General features: G+C 52.6%; 1 protein-coding gene across 1 annotated transcript; it reads left to right on the top strand.

Annotated features, from left to right (window-relative positions):
- The first annotated feature begins 2,317 nt into the window (after positions 1-2,317).
- Positions 2,318-17,512, top strand: LOC110484177 (carbonic anhydrase 9). Its single transcript, XM_021554642.3, has 12 exons — positions 2,318-2,505; positions 9,181-9,204; positions 10,371-10,541; positions 12,707-12,849; positions 13,513-13,605; positions 13,851-13,917; positions 14,093-14,250; positions 14,414-14,549; positions 16,667-16,690; positions 16,868-16,894; positions 17,007-17,100; positions 17,234-17,512. Exons 1-12 carry the CDS (start codon positions 2,385-2,387, stop codon positions 17,295-17,297), a joined length of 1,122 nt encoding a protein of 373 aa, XP_021410317.2. The 5' UTR covers positions 2,318-2,384; the 3' UTR covers positions 17,298-17,512.
- The last annotated feature ends 423 nt before the right edge of the window (positions 17,513-17,935 follow it).

Below are 17,935 nucleotides of genomic sequence, written 5' to 3'. Positions count from 1 at the left end.
TCCCTGGAGAAACAAGCAGAACTGATAAACTCAGGTGTGAGGTGGGAAACTTCAGGGGCTTGTCCTGAAAAAAGGCTAGACTGAGTCTGTTATTCCTCTGCTGTATAAAACTGCTTTCTTCCTCTCCCTTCAGGATAAAGACCATTTAGATAAACCACAGGATCATGAGCAGGAGAGAGTACTGGAATTACAGCTAATGGTCTATTTTCCCCCCATTGCCCTGTTTCGTCGAGCCTTGACAAATTAATGTTTTCTTATCCAATGGCTCAGTTTCTGTGGTGTCAGAAGGAGTAAGGTGGACCAGGATAATTGCATTGACCCTACCTGCAGGTCACCCGTGGAGGCAGAGTTCTCTGTCAAGGCCAGAAGAGAGGGACCATCTCTGGCACTCTGGCACAGCCCATGGCAGAAGCCCATGGTACCAGGTACCCAATGGCCAGCATCCTGTGTCCCAAGCTGCCAACTTTTTGGCACGTGTAGCTTCTGCTCAGCACGAAATCAGCCCCAGCCAGATCTTCTGTACCACTTGATGGATCTTGAACCTTCTTGCAGCAATGGCAAGCCTGTGGATATGGATGTATTCACACGGCAATGCTGAGTACATTCATAAAGGAAGGTGTTGGGTTGACCAGTGATTTGGGCTGGGAAAGAGCTGGGCAAACTGGTTTAGCAGAGGCGTGGAGCCTATGGGGCATGGCGCAGAGCTGGGACTCTGGCAGTGCCGCAGAGCAAGGCACAATATCCCACTAACTTGTCCAGTACCTTTTTGTGTGTGCACAAATTACATGTTGACAGAAAGGATTTTCCCATTCCCTTCTGCACCACATGAAAAAAACCCATTTGCTGGTTGGACTCAAACTTCCTGCTGGATGATCTTCTTTGATTGTGCTCTAAATCCACTATCCTGAAAGAGTAAGTGCTCATTCCCTGCTCTCTGGTGTAATACAAGCCAGGATGCTATGGACACAGAGTTCACCAGGCAGCCATGCCCACTTTGCTCCTTCTTTACATGAAAATCATTCTCGCCCCCAAACAGCCCTGGGGCCCCATGCATGCTGTTTCTGTTCCTGACCCTTTTGTGATGGGAGAAACAAAATGATGGGCAAAAAACAAGAGAAGGTTTCGCCCAAGATTTATTCAACAGTAGGATGGGGTGGACTTTTTGTTTTGGTTTGGGTTTTGTTTCTTTCTTGATAATCTCTGATGCTTACTCTACTTTTTTTCTTGGCAAGTGGTGAGCTAACATCACCATTACTCTCTGGTCTCTTCTAATATGTTTCATTAGCTGATTAAAGCCCACCCTTGTGCTGTGCATCCTTGATTACACCAAATATGCAGCACTTTGCAACTACCAACATGGACCACAGTCTGTTGTCCATGTGCCTGGTCACTTATGGTGCAGGACTTTGTCAAAGCTTTTTGGTGTCCAAGTGCACTCTATACATACACTGAGCAGCACTCACATGCTTCCTGCCACCTCTGAGGAGCAGGAGAAAGACTTCTGCCCAGAGTGGAGTTGTGCCGTCCTCTAGCCTCCATAGATACGTTTTTCTTAACTATACATCAGAAAGAAGAGGTGACATCCACCACTGAGGAGTCCCTCAGCCACCCTTGAGGAAAGGGGACAGCCATGAAGGGGTCTGCACCTCAGTATAGCAGGGTCCTTCACCCATTGCTGAGGAGAGTGGACACCCACCACTGAGAGACCCTTTGCTGAAGCGTCCCAACACCCTTACTGAGGACAGGGGACAGCAACTATCAAATGGTTCTTCACCCAGCTCTGAGGAGAGAGGACATCCATAATGGAGTAGTTCCTGACTGACCACTGAGGAGAGGGGACAGTCATGGCCAAATGGTGCCAACTTCATTGCTGAGGAGAGCAGAAAACCACTGCTGAGGAGAGTGGAAACCCATGGCTGACTGATCCCAAATTCATCACTGAAGGAGAGGGGACACAAGAGCTCCTCCACTCATCACTGCGGAGAGGGGATGCCCAATGGCTGAGGGGTCTTTCACCCACTGCTGGGGAGAGGGACCCCCCCACCCTTAAGGGATCCTTGAACCATCAGTGAGGAGAGAGAACATCCATTGCTGAAGGGACTGAGGAGCCGTCTGGGCTCCCCTGCCCCCGGCTCTACCGCATGTCCTGGGGGGGGCTGGGGTGGGGTAGGGTCACCCCGGGGGGGAGTCCCTGGTTCGAGTCCCGCGCCGGGCGGCTCACCTGCCTGGACCATGCGGCGGCAGACTTTGGCTCCAGCCCCTATAAAAGGTAACGGAGGCGTGAGTCAGAGCCGCCTCCTCCTCCCCGCCCGCTCTCACTTACGTGCGGCCGGGCGGGCGGGCAGGCACGGAGCCGCCGTCCCGCACCCGCGCACTTGCCGGAGATGAACCGCGCCGCGCTGCGGGTCTCGCTCCTATTCCCGCTTCTGCTCCTGCCCTCCTTGGGCCGTGCCGGCTCCGACCAGCAACACGGCGGCGAAGAGACCCCGCATTCCCCGGGGAAAGGTGAGCGGGGGTCCCTCGGTGCGCGGGGCTCCATGAGGCGTGGGGCACCCCACTGCTGCCTTTGCCTTTGCACGAGGCGCCTCGGAGCTTAAGTTTGGGATCGCCGGTGCCTGAGCACCCTGATGCGTGCAGCACCCCAATACTGAGTCTGGGGTCTCTGATACATGGGGTGCCCTGATGTACAGGGTTCCCTCCCTTCCTGGGCTGGGGTCCTTGATGTGTGGAGCGCACCAGTGGAAGGGGTGCTGGATTTCGGATGTCTGATGCTTTGTGGAGAGGTATCCCCAATGCCAGAGAGTTCTCCCTTTGCTCGGTTTGGGGGTGGAGGGGCTGCTGTACCTCCTGCTGCACCCGTGTTAGGGCTCTGGGTGCTCCAGTGATGAGATGCCCCTGTGAAGATGCGTCCCCGCAGCATCGCCCAGCTGCGGGCGCTGCACCCCCTAGCACGTCCCTGCCTTTGTCCCCGCTCCCGCCAACTCCCGTGCGGCTTGACTGGCCTGACCCCTGCCCAGGGGCTGGGCCGTCACTTTGTCCGCAGCCTTTTTCCTTCGCTAAGACCCTCTCACATCAGACTGAGGGGCTCTGAGCTTCCCGAGATGGGGCTACAAGTGTTGTGCACCAAGCATTCCTGCTCACTCCGGGGAAAGACCAGCGGTTCCAGCCCTGCACCCGGCATGTGGTGAGCGGGGGCCGGTCCCCTTTATCCTGCAGAATGTCGCCTGGGCTGCCCTGCATCCACCTTGTCCTCCCGCAGCCCACTGAGAACGGGGTCTGGCCCTGCTGCAGAGTTGGAGGGGAGCTGCCTCACGGCTGACGATGGGGGACAGGGGACGTGACAGAACGCAGGGCTGCAGGGTTGTGTGCCCCTCCTCCTCCCCGTGAGATGTCTTGTTGCTGTTGTGGGGGCTTTCAGAGTTACAGGTTCAGGGAAAAAGTCTTGGGTCTTTGGTTGGTCCCTTTTCTGACTGGAGGCTACGGCACTGCAGGGATTCTGGGGAGAGTGTTGTAGATTGCTCTTCTGGGGCTGAGTCCTGCACAGGGACGTTGTTGTCCCTGTTCATGCTCCTTGTACCCACTTTGCCCATAGGTTTGTTTTCCGGGCTCAGCCTCATGGCATGTCCTTGGTTTCGCCTCTGGTAAGGAATTGTCCTGACCTGCGCCAGGACAGCTGCCCTGTGGTAAGGACCAGGAATCTTCTTGTGCCAAGAGCTGCTTTTTTTATTTCAATGAATCTCTTTTCTTACCAGAGCCACTCTTACCGATCTTGCAGAGTTGAGCACTGGACAGAGATGGGGATGCAGATGGTTCTTGCCACAGAGATTATGTAATCCAGGCCACAGGGTGGGAGGATGTCAGGCATTCAGCATACCAGTGTGCTGTGCTGGCCAAGGGGCTAGATCCTGCGTGAGGCTTGGGATGGGTGGGTGGGATGACTGGGATGGAGAAGGGGAAAGGAGGTGGCCAGGAGGTCAGTAGGGGACAGTCAAGTTAGCCCATGCTATACCAGTGTCAAGAGGCTGAAAGTCTGGATGGAATCCCATAAGAAGCAGGTCATGGCTGGAACCCTCCAAGGCTCCTGCCAGGTGCCAGGATCTGCATGTCTCAGCACCTCTGCTGGGTGGTGAGCTGGTTCCCTCTTCCTCGAGGCTAGCGCATGAGATAGGGCTGGTGGCTCCCTAGCCCATGGACTCAGCATGTGCTCAGGGATTTGTCATGGGGTTGTTCTCTGAGAGGACTCTCCCTTGCCCAGAGACCTGAGTCCCACGCTAAATGTGTGTTTGGGAAACAAAATCTCAGTTTCCCTGTTACCTCTCCCTCTTATTGAGAAGTGTCTTGCTCTCAGTGTCCTCTTCTTGCTCATTCCCCAATGTCCTTTTTCTCCAACTGAACCTATTTTTCTTGCTTAATACTCCTTATTCATCTCTCTTGCCAGCTCCAAGCACTGATCTGTCCTCTGGGATTTCCCCATTTTTATCCCTTTTGTTGGGATGGCCCTTTCTCCAAAACACTGATTGTTTCCTGTTTCCCCCAGCACTTGCTGGGTTTGGAAGGAGCAGTAACATGTGCTGGAGTAAAGCCTGCCCTATGGGTTCCTCCACCCAAACCCTTGCTCCTCCTGGGGGGAGCTGGCACAATCTTGGGCTCCACAGCCCAAGCAGTCCTTCACCAGGAGAACAAAGAACAATCCCTGCAGTGGCCTGTGCTGCCGGTGGCAGATTAAAGGCTGATCCCAAAGGCTTGCAGTGGGTCAGAGTTCTAAACACAAAGGGGCTTTAATGCAGCCAGGCTTGGGAAGGATCAGTGCCCCCTGGGCAGCATATGAGGTGGTGTCCTAGGCTGAAAGTACATGGTGTCCAGACCTTCTGCCTGTGCTGTGTTTGCCACAGACTGGAGAGCTGGCTTTGGACAGTGTGAGCACAGCCCAGGTTCCGCAAGCAGGTCATTGCTTTCAAGGCACATGCTGTTTGGATGTATTTTGTAGGCTGGGACCTGGATGCTGTGGCTGGTCCCTACTTTGGTACCGGCACTCTGTGCATCTCTGCATGTCCTGGTACCTCCTGGCCTGCTGTAATAACACCCCACTTACCCCCTCTTCTGGGCCATGAGCTCCACTGATCCCTTCGTAGCCTGGGACAGCAAAGTGGTCCTGGTCTGGCATCTGTGAGCTGAACTCATCCCATGGGCTTTGAGCTAGGTGTGGCTGAGGATTGGGTTCCAGTGGGAAGAAGAGGCTCTGGCAGGATGCCAGCACTCCCTGCAGCTGAGCACAAGGCACAGTGTGCCCAGCTGATAAGAGAGCAGGACGGAAGAGCTAGAAGTGAGCCTGCTGTCCTGTGTGCCATACATGAGCCATCGAGCTTCTAGAGTTCAAGGTGAGCAGATAGTATGAGTGGCTGTGCTGCTGTCAGGCAGCATCCACGCCGTGAACAGCACGTGTCCCGGTGTTATCGGGTGCTCTGGAGCAGCCTCAGACTCCATAGACCCTAAATTATGAAAAAGTCAGGATGGGAGGTGCAGACCTATAGGGCAAACTGCCAGTCTCCTTCCTTATTGTTTGGCTCTGCTGAGGATTGCCTCCTGGTCTGTGCAAACGATCCTGAGTCCTTTGGGTGCACAGTCCATCCCTGTGTGCCCTTGGTGAGGTCTCCTGGGCGCAGCTTGCTGCATCAGTGCCTTTCCTTTCCTATGGGATTCACAGCAGCCAGTGGTTGAACTGGCTCCTCACGCTGCCAAAAGCTGCTCCTACCCTTCCTCCCGGACTGCAGGACATGCGGAGCAGCACGCTGGTAATGGCAGCGCCTGCCCGAACTCGGCGGGAAAGTGTTTTTGGATGGTGTTGGATGTCAAGGAGGGAAGGGGGCTGGCACTTGCAGCAAAGCCTGTATCCCAGAATGGGAGGGCTGAGTGGGAGCAAGGAACAGCAGGAGAAAGCACAAAGGGAGGGTGTGAAGGGGGGAAACTCGTGGGAAACTTGGCTGGATCGCGGGCCACTGTGGAAAGGCGGGTGGCAGGCAGTACTCAGGTGAACCGGCGGGCTCTGTGCGACTGAGAACGGGGACGTTTTTGCCTGCAAGGGCAGGCAGCTGCTGTCAGCACCCTACTGTGTTCTCCTGCTGGAATCCCTGCAAGGAACCCTCTTCTTGCACGTTCTCTCCCGGTGCGCATGTCGCATCACCAGGGCTGTATCCCCCCAACGTTTTTGGAAGCGCTTTGCAGTCCCTGCCGGGGCAGTGGGTGCTCAGAGGAAAGGCAGGGCATGCAAAGAGCTGCAGCACCCGCTGCCGAGGTGCAGCCACGTCTTTTGTGGTGAGCGGCAGCAGCTCAGCAGAAGGGAGATCTGGCATCACACAGCTTTTCGAAGGAGAAGACGTGCTCCGGCGAGAGGTGTGGGAGGCAGACTGAATTATGCAAATCGACACTTGGGCAGGGCAGTGGGTTAATGTTCACGTAAAAGGATGAGAGATTGTAAATGCCCCCAGGTGGAAGGGATAGGAGTAGTTGGTGTAGGGCTCTGAGCTGTGCCGAGGCAGGGGGTGATGCTGAGAGCCTGACCCAGCGCCTCGGCTGGGCTCACCTTGGCGCTCTCCTGCAGCACTCGGTGTGTGTGCCAAGGGGGCCCAACCCTGCACAGCTGCGCTTGAGAGATGCCTGCTTGAGGGGGTGGCCTGGCTGTGCCATCACTGCACCCAGATCCACGGGATGGGAAAACACACTCAAGGGGGCTTCAGTGGGTGGATAAGAGCTCATGGATCCTTTTGGTTTTGATGCCGAGATATCCCTGGGGAATTCTGTTGTGTTGGGATGGGTTGAACTGGTTCCTGGGTGCAGCTACAGCCTTTGGAGTGTCCAAAACTGCCAAGGTGAGCTGGCAGGAGGCTGTGAGGAGGGTCCAGAGCCCCCTCGGCTGTGGGACTAGGCATGTGCTGGGATATGTGGGAACCTGAGGTAATTGGCACAGTGCTGACACAGCAGGGCAGGTGTCAGCACGGGGCTATTGCTCAATCTGTGATATGATGTTTGAGCTGCTTTCTGTCCAGGCAGAGTCTCTGGAGGTGAGCAAAAAGTGGGGTGTTGGGGCACGCTGTGCCAGTAGAGGCATGTGCAGTGAACCATGTGCCAGCCCTGGGGTGCTGTGCCTTACCTATGCCAGGACTACCCCAATGTGAGTGTTTCTTTGTGCAGATAGTGCCAGGAGGGGTAGGAGAGTGGGAACAGTGTTGGAGAAGATATACGGTGTTTTTGAAGAAGGGTCCCTGTTCTCTGGATTTTGCACAAAGTAGCATCCGGGTAGCAGGTATCCTTTGTGTGAGCAAGGTGGGCAGGATAAATGAATCTCAGCTTGCTGTAGCACAGCTGGGTGCATCCTTGGGCAGTGCCATGCAAGTAGACATGGAGGGGGCACTGCAGTCTGTCCTGGGGCACACATGTCCTGGTGCATGCAGCAGAGGCTTGCCCAGTTCCTATGCCTTTGGGAATACCAAAGACATTCCTAAGCATTGCTTCCGGTGCATCAGAAATGCAACAGAAGTGAGTCACCAGTCACACAGGATGGAGCCCCAAGATTTGTTCCCATCTTGGAAAAACACAGTGCCCCTAAACACCCTCCAGCCCTTCCCAGCCTGGTTTGGCTCTGGTCATCCACTCTCCTGAGCAGCAGATGCACCAAGACCCCCAGCAGCGCCCATGCCTGGATCCTCGCTGAGTGCAGGGCAGGATCCTGCTGGGCTTGGGGCCTTGTATGGGACATCTGGGCCTGGGAAAGCTTGCCTCCTCATTTCTCACCCCTGAGCTGGAATCCACTCCTATTAATAGCAATGGTGTGTCGATAACTCTTGTCAACAGCAGGGGTGGGGGCCAGAGCAGCTCCTGCTGAGACCCTCCTGCATCCTGGTGAGACTGGCAGACAAATGGCCCCACCAGGGAACAGAGGTGATATCTGGGCACAGTTGTACCTCTTAAATGCTTCTCCATGTCATGACTGCTGTGTGAATGCCTCCCTTTGCCCCAAACCTGTCCCATCCTGGCACTCTCCACTCCTACACTCACAGGCTGGGAAGTGCCAACTTGTCTGTAATGACAAGTTTGCTGGTAAGGAGAAATCAGAGGAGGAGCCCATTAATTACTTGTTGTGCCATCCAGAGCAGGCGCATTACACTTTTGGGCCATGTTTCCCTCATTTGGGCAAATTTAAGCCCCACATCCCTTTGCCTCGAACTGGTTGTTTAGAAGGGCTAGTGATAGCTAAGGTGTTTGGTCAGGGGCATCTGAGAAGAGGTTCTCATGCACTTATGAGGCCAGGTCCAGTGATGTGCATTGATGTGCAGAATCTAGTCACTGCTGACAGCACTGGAGGAGAGCGACAGTGCAAGGGCCAGACTTTTGAGTACTGGGTACTCTTAGAACCTTCCCAGGAGGGCTTTTTCCCCTCTAGATCTGCACAGTGGGCACACCACCAGCTGTGGGAACTCAGGTCACAGCTTGCCCTACTGTGGTCACAGTGTGACCCATGCATGACACAAGAAATGCAGAGGTCCTGGCATGGGATTCCCCATCCTCCCTACTGCTTTTCCAAAGGAAAGGGTTTTGCATGGTAGGACCATATGAAGCTCTGTATGGATATTTGAGTGGTCATATGAACTAGAACTGAGGACAGGAGCTGAGCCTTTTGCCTGGCATATTTTCCTGTGAAAGACCATCCCCACTGCAGGGGCACGTGCTGATGTAGAGAGAAAGTTTTGATGCTCATTGTATTCCTCTGCTGTCAGTTCCAGGGCAGCTTTCCCAGGTGTTGCCCGAACTCCTCATGGAATGTGAGCGCTGCACTTGTGAAGTGCCTTGTCTTGGGGTACTGGGAAGTTTTGGCTGCTCTTGAGCAGCTGCAGGTACAGCTGTTCAGTAATGGAAGCCAGAATCTGATTTTTCTTTTTTGAGGATGATGACAAAATGTCAACCCTGGGGTTTTCCCTCTGACTGACAACTGCAAGGAACCTGGCCATGGTCCAAGGAGGCAATACCCTCTGGGAACACGCCCCTTTCTGGGGCAGAGGGAGAAGTGGGAAAGCAAAGGTGGGGAGGCGGATGGAAGGCAGTGGGAGCCTGCTGCCTGGCAGAGGTGTGTTTGCTGACAACCTTTCCCTTCCATTCATGTGGTTCTTTCTTTTCTTCTTTTTCAAGGCCACAGCCACTGGAGCTATGAAGGTAAATACACTGCAGTTATTTCTGCTTTTTTCCTACTACTCAGCAGATCCTGGAACAGAGCCAGCTGTGGTTAATTATTACAAGGTTTCTGTGCGCACTCCACGACTCACCCTTCCCTCCTGCCTGACCCTGACACAGTGCCCGTACCCAGGCATGTATGGGCTGAAGAGCCAGAGGTTGATCTGATTTCACCAGGAAGCAGCCGGTCCAATGAGGGCTTTCCCAGCCCCTTGGGTGTGGGGGATGACCCTCAGGGAATGAATGACCCTCCCTGAATGAGAGCTCCCCTGACCCTGTTCCAAGCGGGGGAAAAGTCTGCTCTCCCCAGGCTGGACTTGCAGCCCATGCTGGGACTTTAACCAGCCCAGGGATTAGCTTGTCCTCACCTCTGCCCTCTGTCACCCTCCCTTACCATCCTGCCTGGTCCTGCCCTTTCTTCAAAACCTGGGAGGCTTCTCCACAGTACCCATGATGGGCATCACCACAGTGGTATGACAGATACACCTTTTACTACTTACTGCACCATAACTCTGGAGTTTGGCTCAGCTACTAACAGCCAGCTCCATATTTACAGGGGTCCTGCGAGGGGCTGGCCTGGAGACAAGCCTGGGTTTGCACTGGCCCATGACACGCTAGAAGTAGCCCTCTGCAGTGCAAAGGGAGTTTTCTGAGGCACCAGCCATGCTTATTCCAGCTGTGGTACTGGGAAGAGGTGGCCATTTCAGCAGCCAGTCCAGCCATATCAGCTGGCCCTTTGCCACAGAGTCCAGGAGCACTGTGGTACCTTGCTCAAGCAGCTCTGGGGGTGATACCTGCCAGAGGCCAGGCTGTGCAAGGCAGCCAGTGTGTGATGAGCTGCAAGGCAGCAGCTCCTCAGCTTGCCAAGTCCACTTGTAAATGATCCTCTTGCACTCTTCCTAAACACCCCAAAAATAGACTTTCCTGGCAGCTCACCATGCTCTGAGACCTTTCCTGATACAGCTGTATTCAGTCACATGTTGGCATAAAGCTGCTCCCAAGCTAACTTCATGGAAGCTAAACTTATGTGCATGGGTACTTCCCTGGCCAGTGCAAGCCCCCTTCCCCAACACCCCCAAACCTTCTTTCTGGAGGTCTCCTCACCCTGGGGATCTCACTGACAGTCCCTCCCTTCCTTCTTACACCAGACCTGAAGCACTGGAGTACAGACTACTTGGACTGCGGGGGCACCAAGCAGTCACCCATCAATGTTGACACAGCTCAGGCCATCTTCAGCCCTGACCTGCGGCCGATCCAGATCTCTGGCTACAGCCTGCCTGCCAGCGAGCAGCTCAAGCTGAAGAACAATGGGCACACAGGTGGGGGCAGAGGCAACTGCAGGGGCTGGAGCCCAAGGAGAGGATGCTCAGACTCTCCCAGCAGGACTGGGCTTCTCTGATACCTTTTCCCTGAGCTCTGGGAAGTAGATTGTCTTGTAGGCTGCCACCCTGTTTGTTTCTAGGCCAAAAGGGAAGCAGCAGACTGTAGAAATTTTACATGTCCATTAGTTTTCCTGGACAAGATAATAAGCCCCAAGATGTCCAGAGCCTTTGGGAGCTGGCTCCAGAAATTTGTTAACTTCACATTTTCTTTAAAAAGAGAATGATGTTTCTGATGTGGATTTTCAGCCACTGGTTCCTCCCCTGCATTTCACTTTCAAAGGATTCATCAGTCTATGGATGTGGCTTAGATTTTAAGCTACTTATACCTTTTAGGGCACAATATTGACCACCTTACTTTGTCTGTACTTAGGGATTCTATCTCAAATCTTAAGAAATTTTCATAGGTTTTTGTTTTCCCTTCTCCAAAACTAGGATGGTTTTTGTAAACAACTTTTTGGACATGACTTATTCATGTTATTTTAGTATCAGCCTTGGTATTCCAGATATGGAGGAAAACCACATCTTTCCACAGCTGAGGGTGGTTGCACCTGGTTGTTACCAGCTTTTTCTTGGAGGAGGTAGAATGTTTCGAGCACACTGATGTCTGCCAGTCCCTGAGCTAAGAAAGAGTTAGGGAGAAGGGGACTTAAGAACTTGCTGATGGTGTGATAAGGCACTTCCTTGCCCTGGTGGCCAATGAGATGGAGCTGACCTGTGTATACAGAAAACTTGACAGGTCAGGCTTGCTGTGTATGGTCAGATCAGCTGTGTGCTGCATGCACAGAACCCTATATTGTGGCCTCTTGCCCTAATGTGCCTGCAGAGTTAAACTAGTTGAGCTCAGTAGTTGCTATTTTAGACACCATGGCATCTGGTGTTGCTTGGTGTTTAGAAAAGCAGTGAGAGCATTTTCATTGGGGAGAGGGGAAGTACTTTCTCACAAGGCTTTTAAGACACGTTTTTTACTGTGGCAACCGCTGGTCTGCTTTATGAAAACTATAAATAAATAAAAAGTTGCAAGCTCAGTAAGATATTTGTACAGTTACTCATTTTGGTAACAAAGTGTATATGTTATATAAGCTTTTTTTTTTTTTTTTTTAATTATTCAGGTAGTTAGGAGAAAGAAAACAATGGTTTACCTATACAAAATAAGTGTAAAAGCAGATAAATTCATAGGGAGGGAACAGTTTCACACTTCCTGTATTTGAGTTTTCTATCCCTGAACCCAGTGGCAAGGAACTTGAGATGGCCAATGACTCATCACAGCTCTGTTACGTAGTTAATCCCTAATCTGTGCCCTATCAGTGATATTACAAAGGGACGCCCCATTTAAAAAAGGAAAAAGGAAAAGACCTTACATTAAAAATTAGGAAAAGGTGCTTAAAAGGATAGAACAGCCTTTCTCAGGGTCCAAGGACACTCCTGATATTTTTGCCACATGTCCAGGTAACTCAGTTTTCTTCCTCTGCCACACTGCTGCATAAATCCAAAATAGCTGGACAAACCCCACTAAAGTAAAGAAAAAACAAAGTATGAATTTATGACATCCAAAGAGGCAAAAATTTTAGCTCTAAGTACTTTCAAAATATTTAATGCTTCTGTGCCCTAGCTCCAGTGCTGTCATACACTTGCAAGCTGCTTTATTTGACAGGTCCCAGCTTACCAAGAGTTGCAGCTCTCTGTCCCCTTGCCCTGTTCTCATAGATATTCACCATTCTGCCAGTATTTTTCTCTATGAATTTTGTTCATGGTCTCTTTATATTATTCTCACTTACTGAATAAATTGTTGGATAACATTTGGCTTGGAGCTGGCCCCAAAAGTCTTTGTGGAAGGGCTCTTCACTTTCCAGCATTTTCGTAGCAGCTATTTTTGAAGCTGACATATTTACTGCAGTATCCTACAACCTTCAGTCATAAGTTGAACCCTGCCACATTGGCAGGCTTGCCCACAGCCTCATGACAGATGGAAAGTGAGGCTTTCTGTTATGACCAGTTTCTGGAAGCCCAGAGCGACTGTTTCCCTTGAGACACCTCCTTTGTGTACCTGTGGAATAGATTGGGCTTTCTGTTGCATTACTGACCTCTTCCTTCTGCCTGTGCAGTTGTCCTTGAGCTGCCTGACTCCCTGGCCCTCACTGGTGGCTATGCCCAGCAATACCGAGCTGCACAGCTGCACCTGCACTGGGGCTCCCCATCAGGACCCGGCTCGGAGCACACCATCAATGGGCATCGCTTTGCTGCCGAGGTGAGGAGCCCTCATGGTGCTGGATGCATCTTTTCTCTCATGGTGCTGGGCGGGGAAGGCACTGGAATGCTGTCATGCTCCTCGCCCATGGCTCTGGTTGTCACTGGATGTGGGCTGTAACTCCTGACCAGGAACCTGGGCAGCTCTGCAGAAGTGGAGTTGAGTATAATAGGCCACACTTTGGTGCTGAGCCAGACTCATGCAGAAGCCTGGTCCTGGGCTGATGGAGCAGGAGCTATGGCAGTCCCCGGCTGTGGAAGACAGCTTTTCTAGAGGCTGTGAGCCTGCTTTGGGAGCTACAGGGACTGTTTACTCTGTACACACTGTCCTCTTGCTCTGCCAGCTCCCATCTGGTTTTATTCCTCCTTCTCTAGCTGCTGTCCTCAAACTGAGCCTGGCTCTGCAGTATTAGCCCCTGTTATGCAGGACAGAGTGCCAATTTGCTGTTTCTGAACAGGGAAGTTCCTGCAGTCAGATCTTCATGCTGGCTGCTTTGCAGCAGCAGATTTTCTTGAACCCACCAGTATTTTCCCTCCCCTGCAGTGGTACTCATCACACCTGCATGACTCTCACAGCCCTTATGTCAGCAGGCTGTAGCCCTGTGGGAGTGAGCATCTCCCAGTGGTGTCCATCGAGAACTGGGATTCCATTTTTCCCTTCCAGATCCATGTGGTCCACTACAATACCAAGTATGACAGCTTTACAGAGGCAATGGTTCACCCAGATGGCCTGGCTGTACTGGGAGCCTTTCTGGAGGTAAGTTTCATGGATCAGCAGGGGGAGGATAGGACTGGGGTGGGCAGAATTAGACACAGTTTTGGGGACTGACAGAGGTGCAAATGTACTTTGGAAGAAGGGGAGAGAAAGGGCAGACCAGCCTTGATAAGAATGAAGGGGTCACTGTGATAGGGTGCCTCTCTCAAGGCCTCCCTGCTGCTATCACTGTCTTGTCTCCCTTTGGGCCCCAGCCTTGCTGTTACCTTGGGATCTCTGTGTTGCAGGTTGGGCATGGGGAGAACCAATACTACCATGAAATACTTAAACATCTGTTTGAAATCCAAGAAGTAGGTAAGGCCCTGTCCCACCTCATGCTCTGTGTCAATGGCTGCAGCCCAGCAGAGAAACCAGCTGCTCAGCAGAGCAAAGCTGCAGCACACGCAGTGCCAGACTGCCCATGATCTTCATGCTGTTGTCCTCCAAGGCATTTGTACCAGTTTCATTCCCATTATGTTTCCTCTCTCAGGACAAGAAACCTCGGTGCCTGGATTCAACATTGCAGGTCTGCTGCCTGCCAACCTGAAATTCTACTTCCACTATAATGGCTCTCTGACCACCCCTCCCTGCTACCAGACAGTCAAATGGACAATCTTCAACCAGACTATGCTGCTCTCTCATCACCAGGTCTGTCAGGGCAACGAGCTCTGCATTGGGTCTTTCCCAGTTTCTCCCCGTAAGCTGGTGTAGGTGCCCTGTGCCAGTGCTCTGCAGCTCATCTGCTCCCAAAAGTGGGATGTCATTCCCACATATATTATATGCCATCCTGCTCACACTGTTCTCCTTCCAGATGTCATTGCTGGTTTCAACCCTGAGAAGCCCTGATGACGAGATTTTGCAGAACAACTACCGGCCAGTGCAGAACCTGCATGGGCGACGGGTGCTGGCAAGCTTCCAGGCCACTCCTCCAGTGAAACACACTCCTGGTAAGGAGTGAGTGTGCTCAGGCTGCTCCCAGCAGCAGGGATGCAGTGATGGGGGCAGCAGCAGGAGTCAGTGCTTTGAGTATCTTACCGAGACACAGAATCTCCATGGGTTAGACCTGCCCTGCAAGTGACATGTGGCAGCACTGGTCTTAGGGTCCTGCTGTCGCCCATTTCTGCACTTCCTCCACCCTGCCTGGGGAAGACTGGTTTATAGAAACTTATTTTATCTTTAGTCTTGCAGATGTAATAGTAGCAGGACTAGGGGATGCGTGGTGAAGAGCAAAGAGGCCGGTCCTAGCACTCCAGCTAGCTATGTCAAGCCCAAATGCAATAGATAAATACAGTAGGAGCTGCCAGAGCTATAAGCTTGCAGTGAACACCCCTCCCCCAAATCCTTCAGGACAGGCAGTGCTGGGTACCTCTCCAGAAGGCTATGCTCTGCCAGCAGGGCCTCATGGCCATCCTTGCCAGGCACACAGTCCCCTGCTTGAGGGGTCCCTGAATGCCCACCTTATATTTCTCCTTGAAGGTCTTGCATTAGTGATTTCCAGGCATGAGTAGAAATCACTATTAATCATCAGGTGTGACTATTGCTCTGCATCACTGAATTTTGGCCATTGCTGCTCCCTGAGGTCACTGGGGATTTTCTGTTCAACATCCTGCTGTCTTTCTGTTCTGATGGCATTTCCTACACCTTCTGTGAAAATGACTAATAGGAACAGCACAGGGCTGGTCCCCGGCCTCTGGGCAATGCCTCAATAACCACACAATGTAGTGCAAGGCACTTCCCTCACCATTCCACCTGCAGCCTGCTTGCTAATGGCTCTAGGCTTTTAATCACTGAGGTCTTCAGCCTGGATAGCAGTTTCCCATGTGGCACTGCATCAAATGCTTCACTGAAGCTGGGAGAGATAAAATCTACCGCATTTTCTTTGTCTAGAATATCACTTATCAAAGAAGGATATCGGGTTAGGCTGGCATGCTCTATCTTTGGTAAACCTCTTAGATACTTTATCATATTTTCCATTTACCTCCAAGCTTTTCTTTTACTACTTTCTTGCAGAAGCTGTTCCAAAGCCTCCCAGCACTGGGGCAAGGGGGGAGATGCCCAGCTCTATTTTTTTTTTTTTCATTATTTGCTATTCCTATACAAAAACCCCCACTGTAACAAAACCACAAAGGTTGTGTTCCAGAAGTGCCAGGAGAATGTCCTTGTACTCTTGGATGAGGTTACTGGTCCCCTGCTTTGTGTACACAGGATTGTTGGGGGTTTCTCCCCACATCAGTGCTAGCTGCTTGCTTTAGCCCTTGGGGCTGCTGAGCACTAAGGTGGAATGCTGTGGGGTCTTGTTTTGCTTGCAGATGCACCTTCTGTGCCCATGCTTGTTGATCTTTTTGCCAGCCAACCCAGCTCTGGATAACCACTCCTGTCCCTAGCTGCGGGGTGGAGGTGGCAGCTTTCCTGCAGCAGCCATATAGCTGGATAGAGCCCATAGATAGTGCCACTCTGTGCACCATACCTGAGCCATGTACAGATGATAATACAGCTCTTTAAAAGCCGTGCTTTCATGCTGGGCAAACATTTGTCTAGCACAGCTCCCTCCCACCATGTAGGGCCACCAAGCCATCCCCATGCCAGGTGCCCTACCTGCAATGCGTGGCTGCCTCCTCCCTGGGAGCTGCTGACCGTCTCACTGCAGGCAACTGTCCCCATGGCTGCTGCCTGCTGGGCTCTGCCCAGGGGCTTCTCTGGGGTCTCCTGTGAGGTCCAGTGCAGTTATGGGGTGCTGCAGTGCTCAGTACCTTGCCTACTTCCTTGACTGTAGCAACAACAGTGGGGGGAGTTTCTGTCTGGGCTCAGTGAGGCTCAGGTGCAGGCTGTGGTTCAGGGATCCTTTTTTCTCCCGTTTTCTCATGCTTCTGGCAGGGTGTCAGGGCTGTTTCCTGCAGCAAGATCCTGTGAGCTGCTGGGGATGTGGCAGGCAGCTCTGCCCTGCTCATGGGAGTCTTGTGGGCAGCCCTACTTTGGAAGCGGAGCCCAAATGCCTGCAGGCTTGAGACTTAGCTCCCCAAATACTTCAAAGGCAACCCTCTGACTGCATTGTCTTTCTTTACAGGCAGTGGTGCTCCAGCAACAGCAGGTAGGTGAGGGGCTGGCACAAATCAGGGGAAGGTGGGCAGGGGGTGTACCTGCCTGAGAATTGGGGTTGTGCACAAGCCATGCATTGAGTTGGGGGCAGGCAGCCACAGTGAGTTTGTAGGCCTGCTCTAGCATCCACACTGCTGGTTCAATCCTCTGGCCTTTCTCTCCTTTTCAGAAGGACACTCCAGCTCATTTCATGCAGGTAAGCGTGCTCAGCCAAGGCTGTGTCCCCTCTGCCTGTGGGCTACCAGCCTGCTCCTTGCCTCCTCTTACTCAGCCACCCCCAGTGTAACATGCCTGTGCTTGGCTTGCAGGAGATGTGCTGGCTGTGCTCTTCGGGGTGCTCTTTGCTGTCACAGCACTGGCCTTCCTGCTGTACATCTATAAGCACCGCAGCCAGAATGCACGGTGAGCAACTGGGAGACACAGGAGGAATTGCCTGGCAGCAGGATGAGTCCAGGGCACAGAAGAGGGTTTAATGACGATTTCAGGAACAAGACCTCCTGCCTGGTCTAACAGACCCCCTTTCTTTCTCCACCAGGCTGGACTCGCCGACCAAATCCAAGGTCATCTACACGGCAGCCAGCACTGAGAACACTGCGTAAACTCCACACCTCCGTGGCAGTCCCAGCCCCACTGGCTCAGCCTGTCACCCCACCTCCTCTCACTCCCACCCCAGGTCAAGGAAGACCAGCATGCCTTGGCTGCATGGGCTGTCCACATGGACTGTTTGTCTGGGGTGCAGCATTTGGCCCCAATAGATATTTTTGTTATAAAAATGGTAAAAATTAAAAAAAAAAAGTAAAATCCTCCCATGGTACCAACTGTCTCTGCTGCCTTTGTGGGAAGCTGTGGGGCAGGAAAGAGCACCCTGGTTCAGCTGGAACCACAATGGAGAGGGGTGGGCAGGGACCCCTTCCCAACCGGCAAAGACAGCATCAGCCTCTGTGCACTGGGCAGAGCTCCAGAGTAAGCAGCACAAGGCTTCTTCTACAGCCCAGCCCTGCCCTTCGTCACTCTGGGACTTCTTCCTCCTCTTATTTGTGCAAAGCATTGGAAAAACATAGCTGTGGCTTGGTAAGGCTGAAAAAAGGCAGAGCTGAAGGTGGCAGAGCCACCACTTGCTTGCTGGCCACCCAGACCACCTCTGGCTTTATCATACCTAGATTAGCCAGGACAACCCTAAATCAGTGGCTACTTCCCACCTTTCATGATGGCTCCTGTGGAGCTGGAGCCGAGTCCC

This window comes from Lonchura striata, chromosome Z, assembly GCF_050655825.1.
Source record: "Lonchura striata isolate lonStrDom1 chromosome Z, ASM5065582v1, whole genome shotgun sequence".
Classification (NCBI taxonomy): domain Eukaryota; kingdom Metazoa; phylum Chordata; class Aves; order Passeriformes; family Estrildidae; genus Lonchura; species Lonchura striata.
The sequence above is the reverse complement of the archived record's forward strand: the minus strand, read 5'-3'. Positions and strand labels throughout refer to the sequence as shown.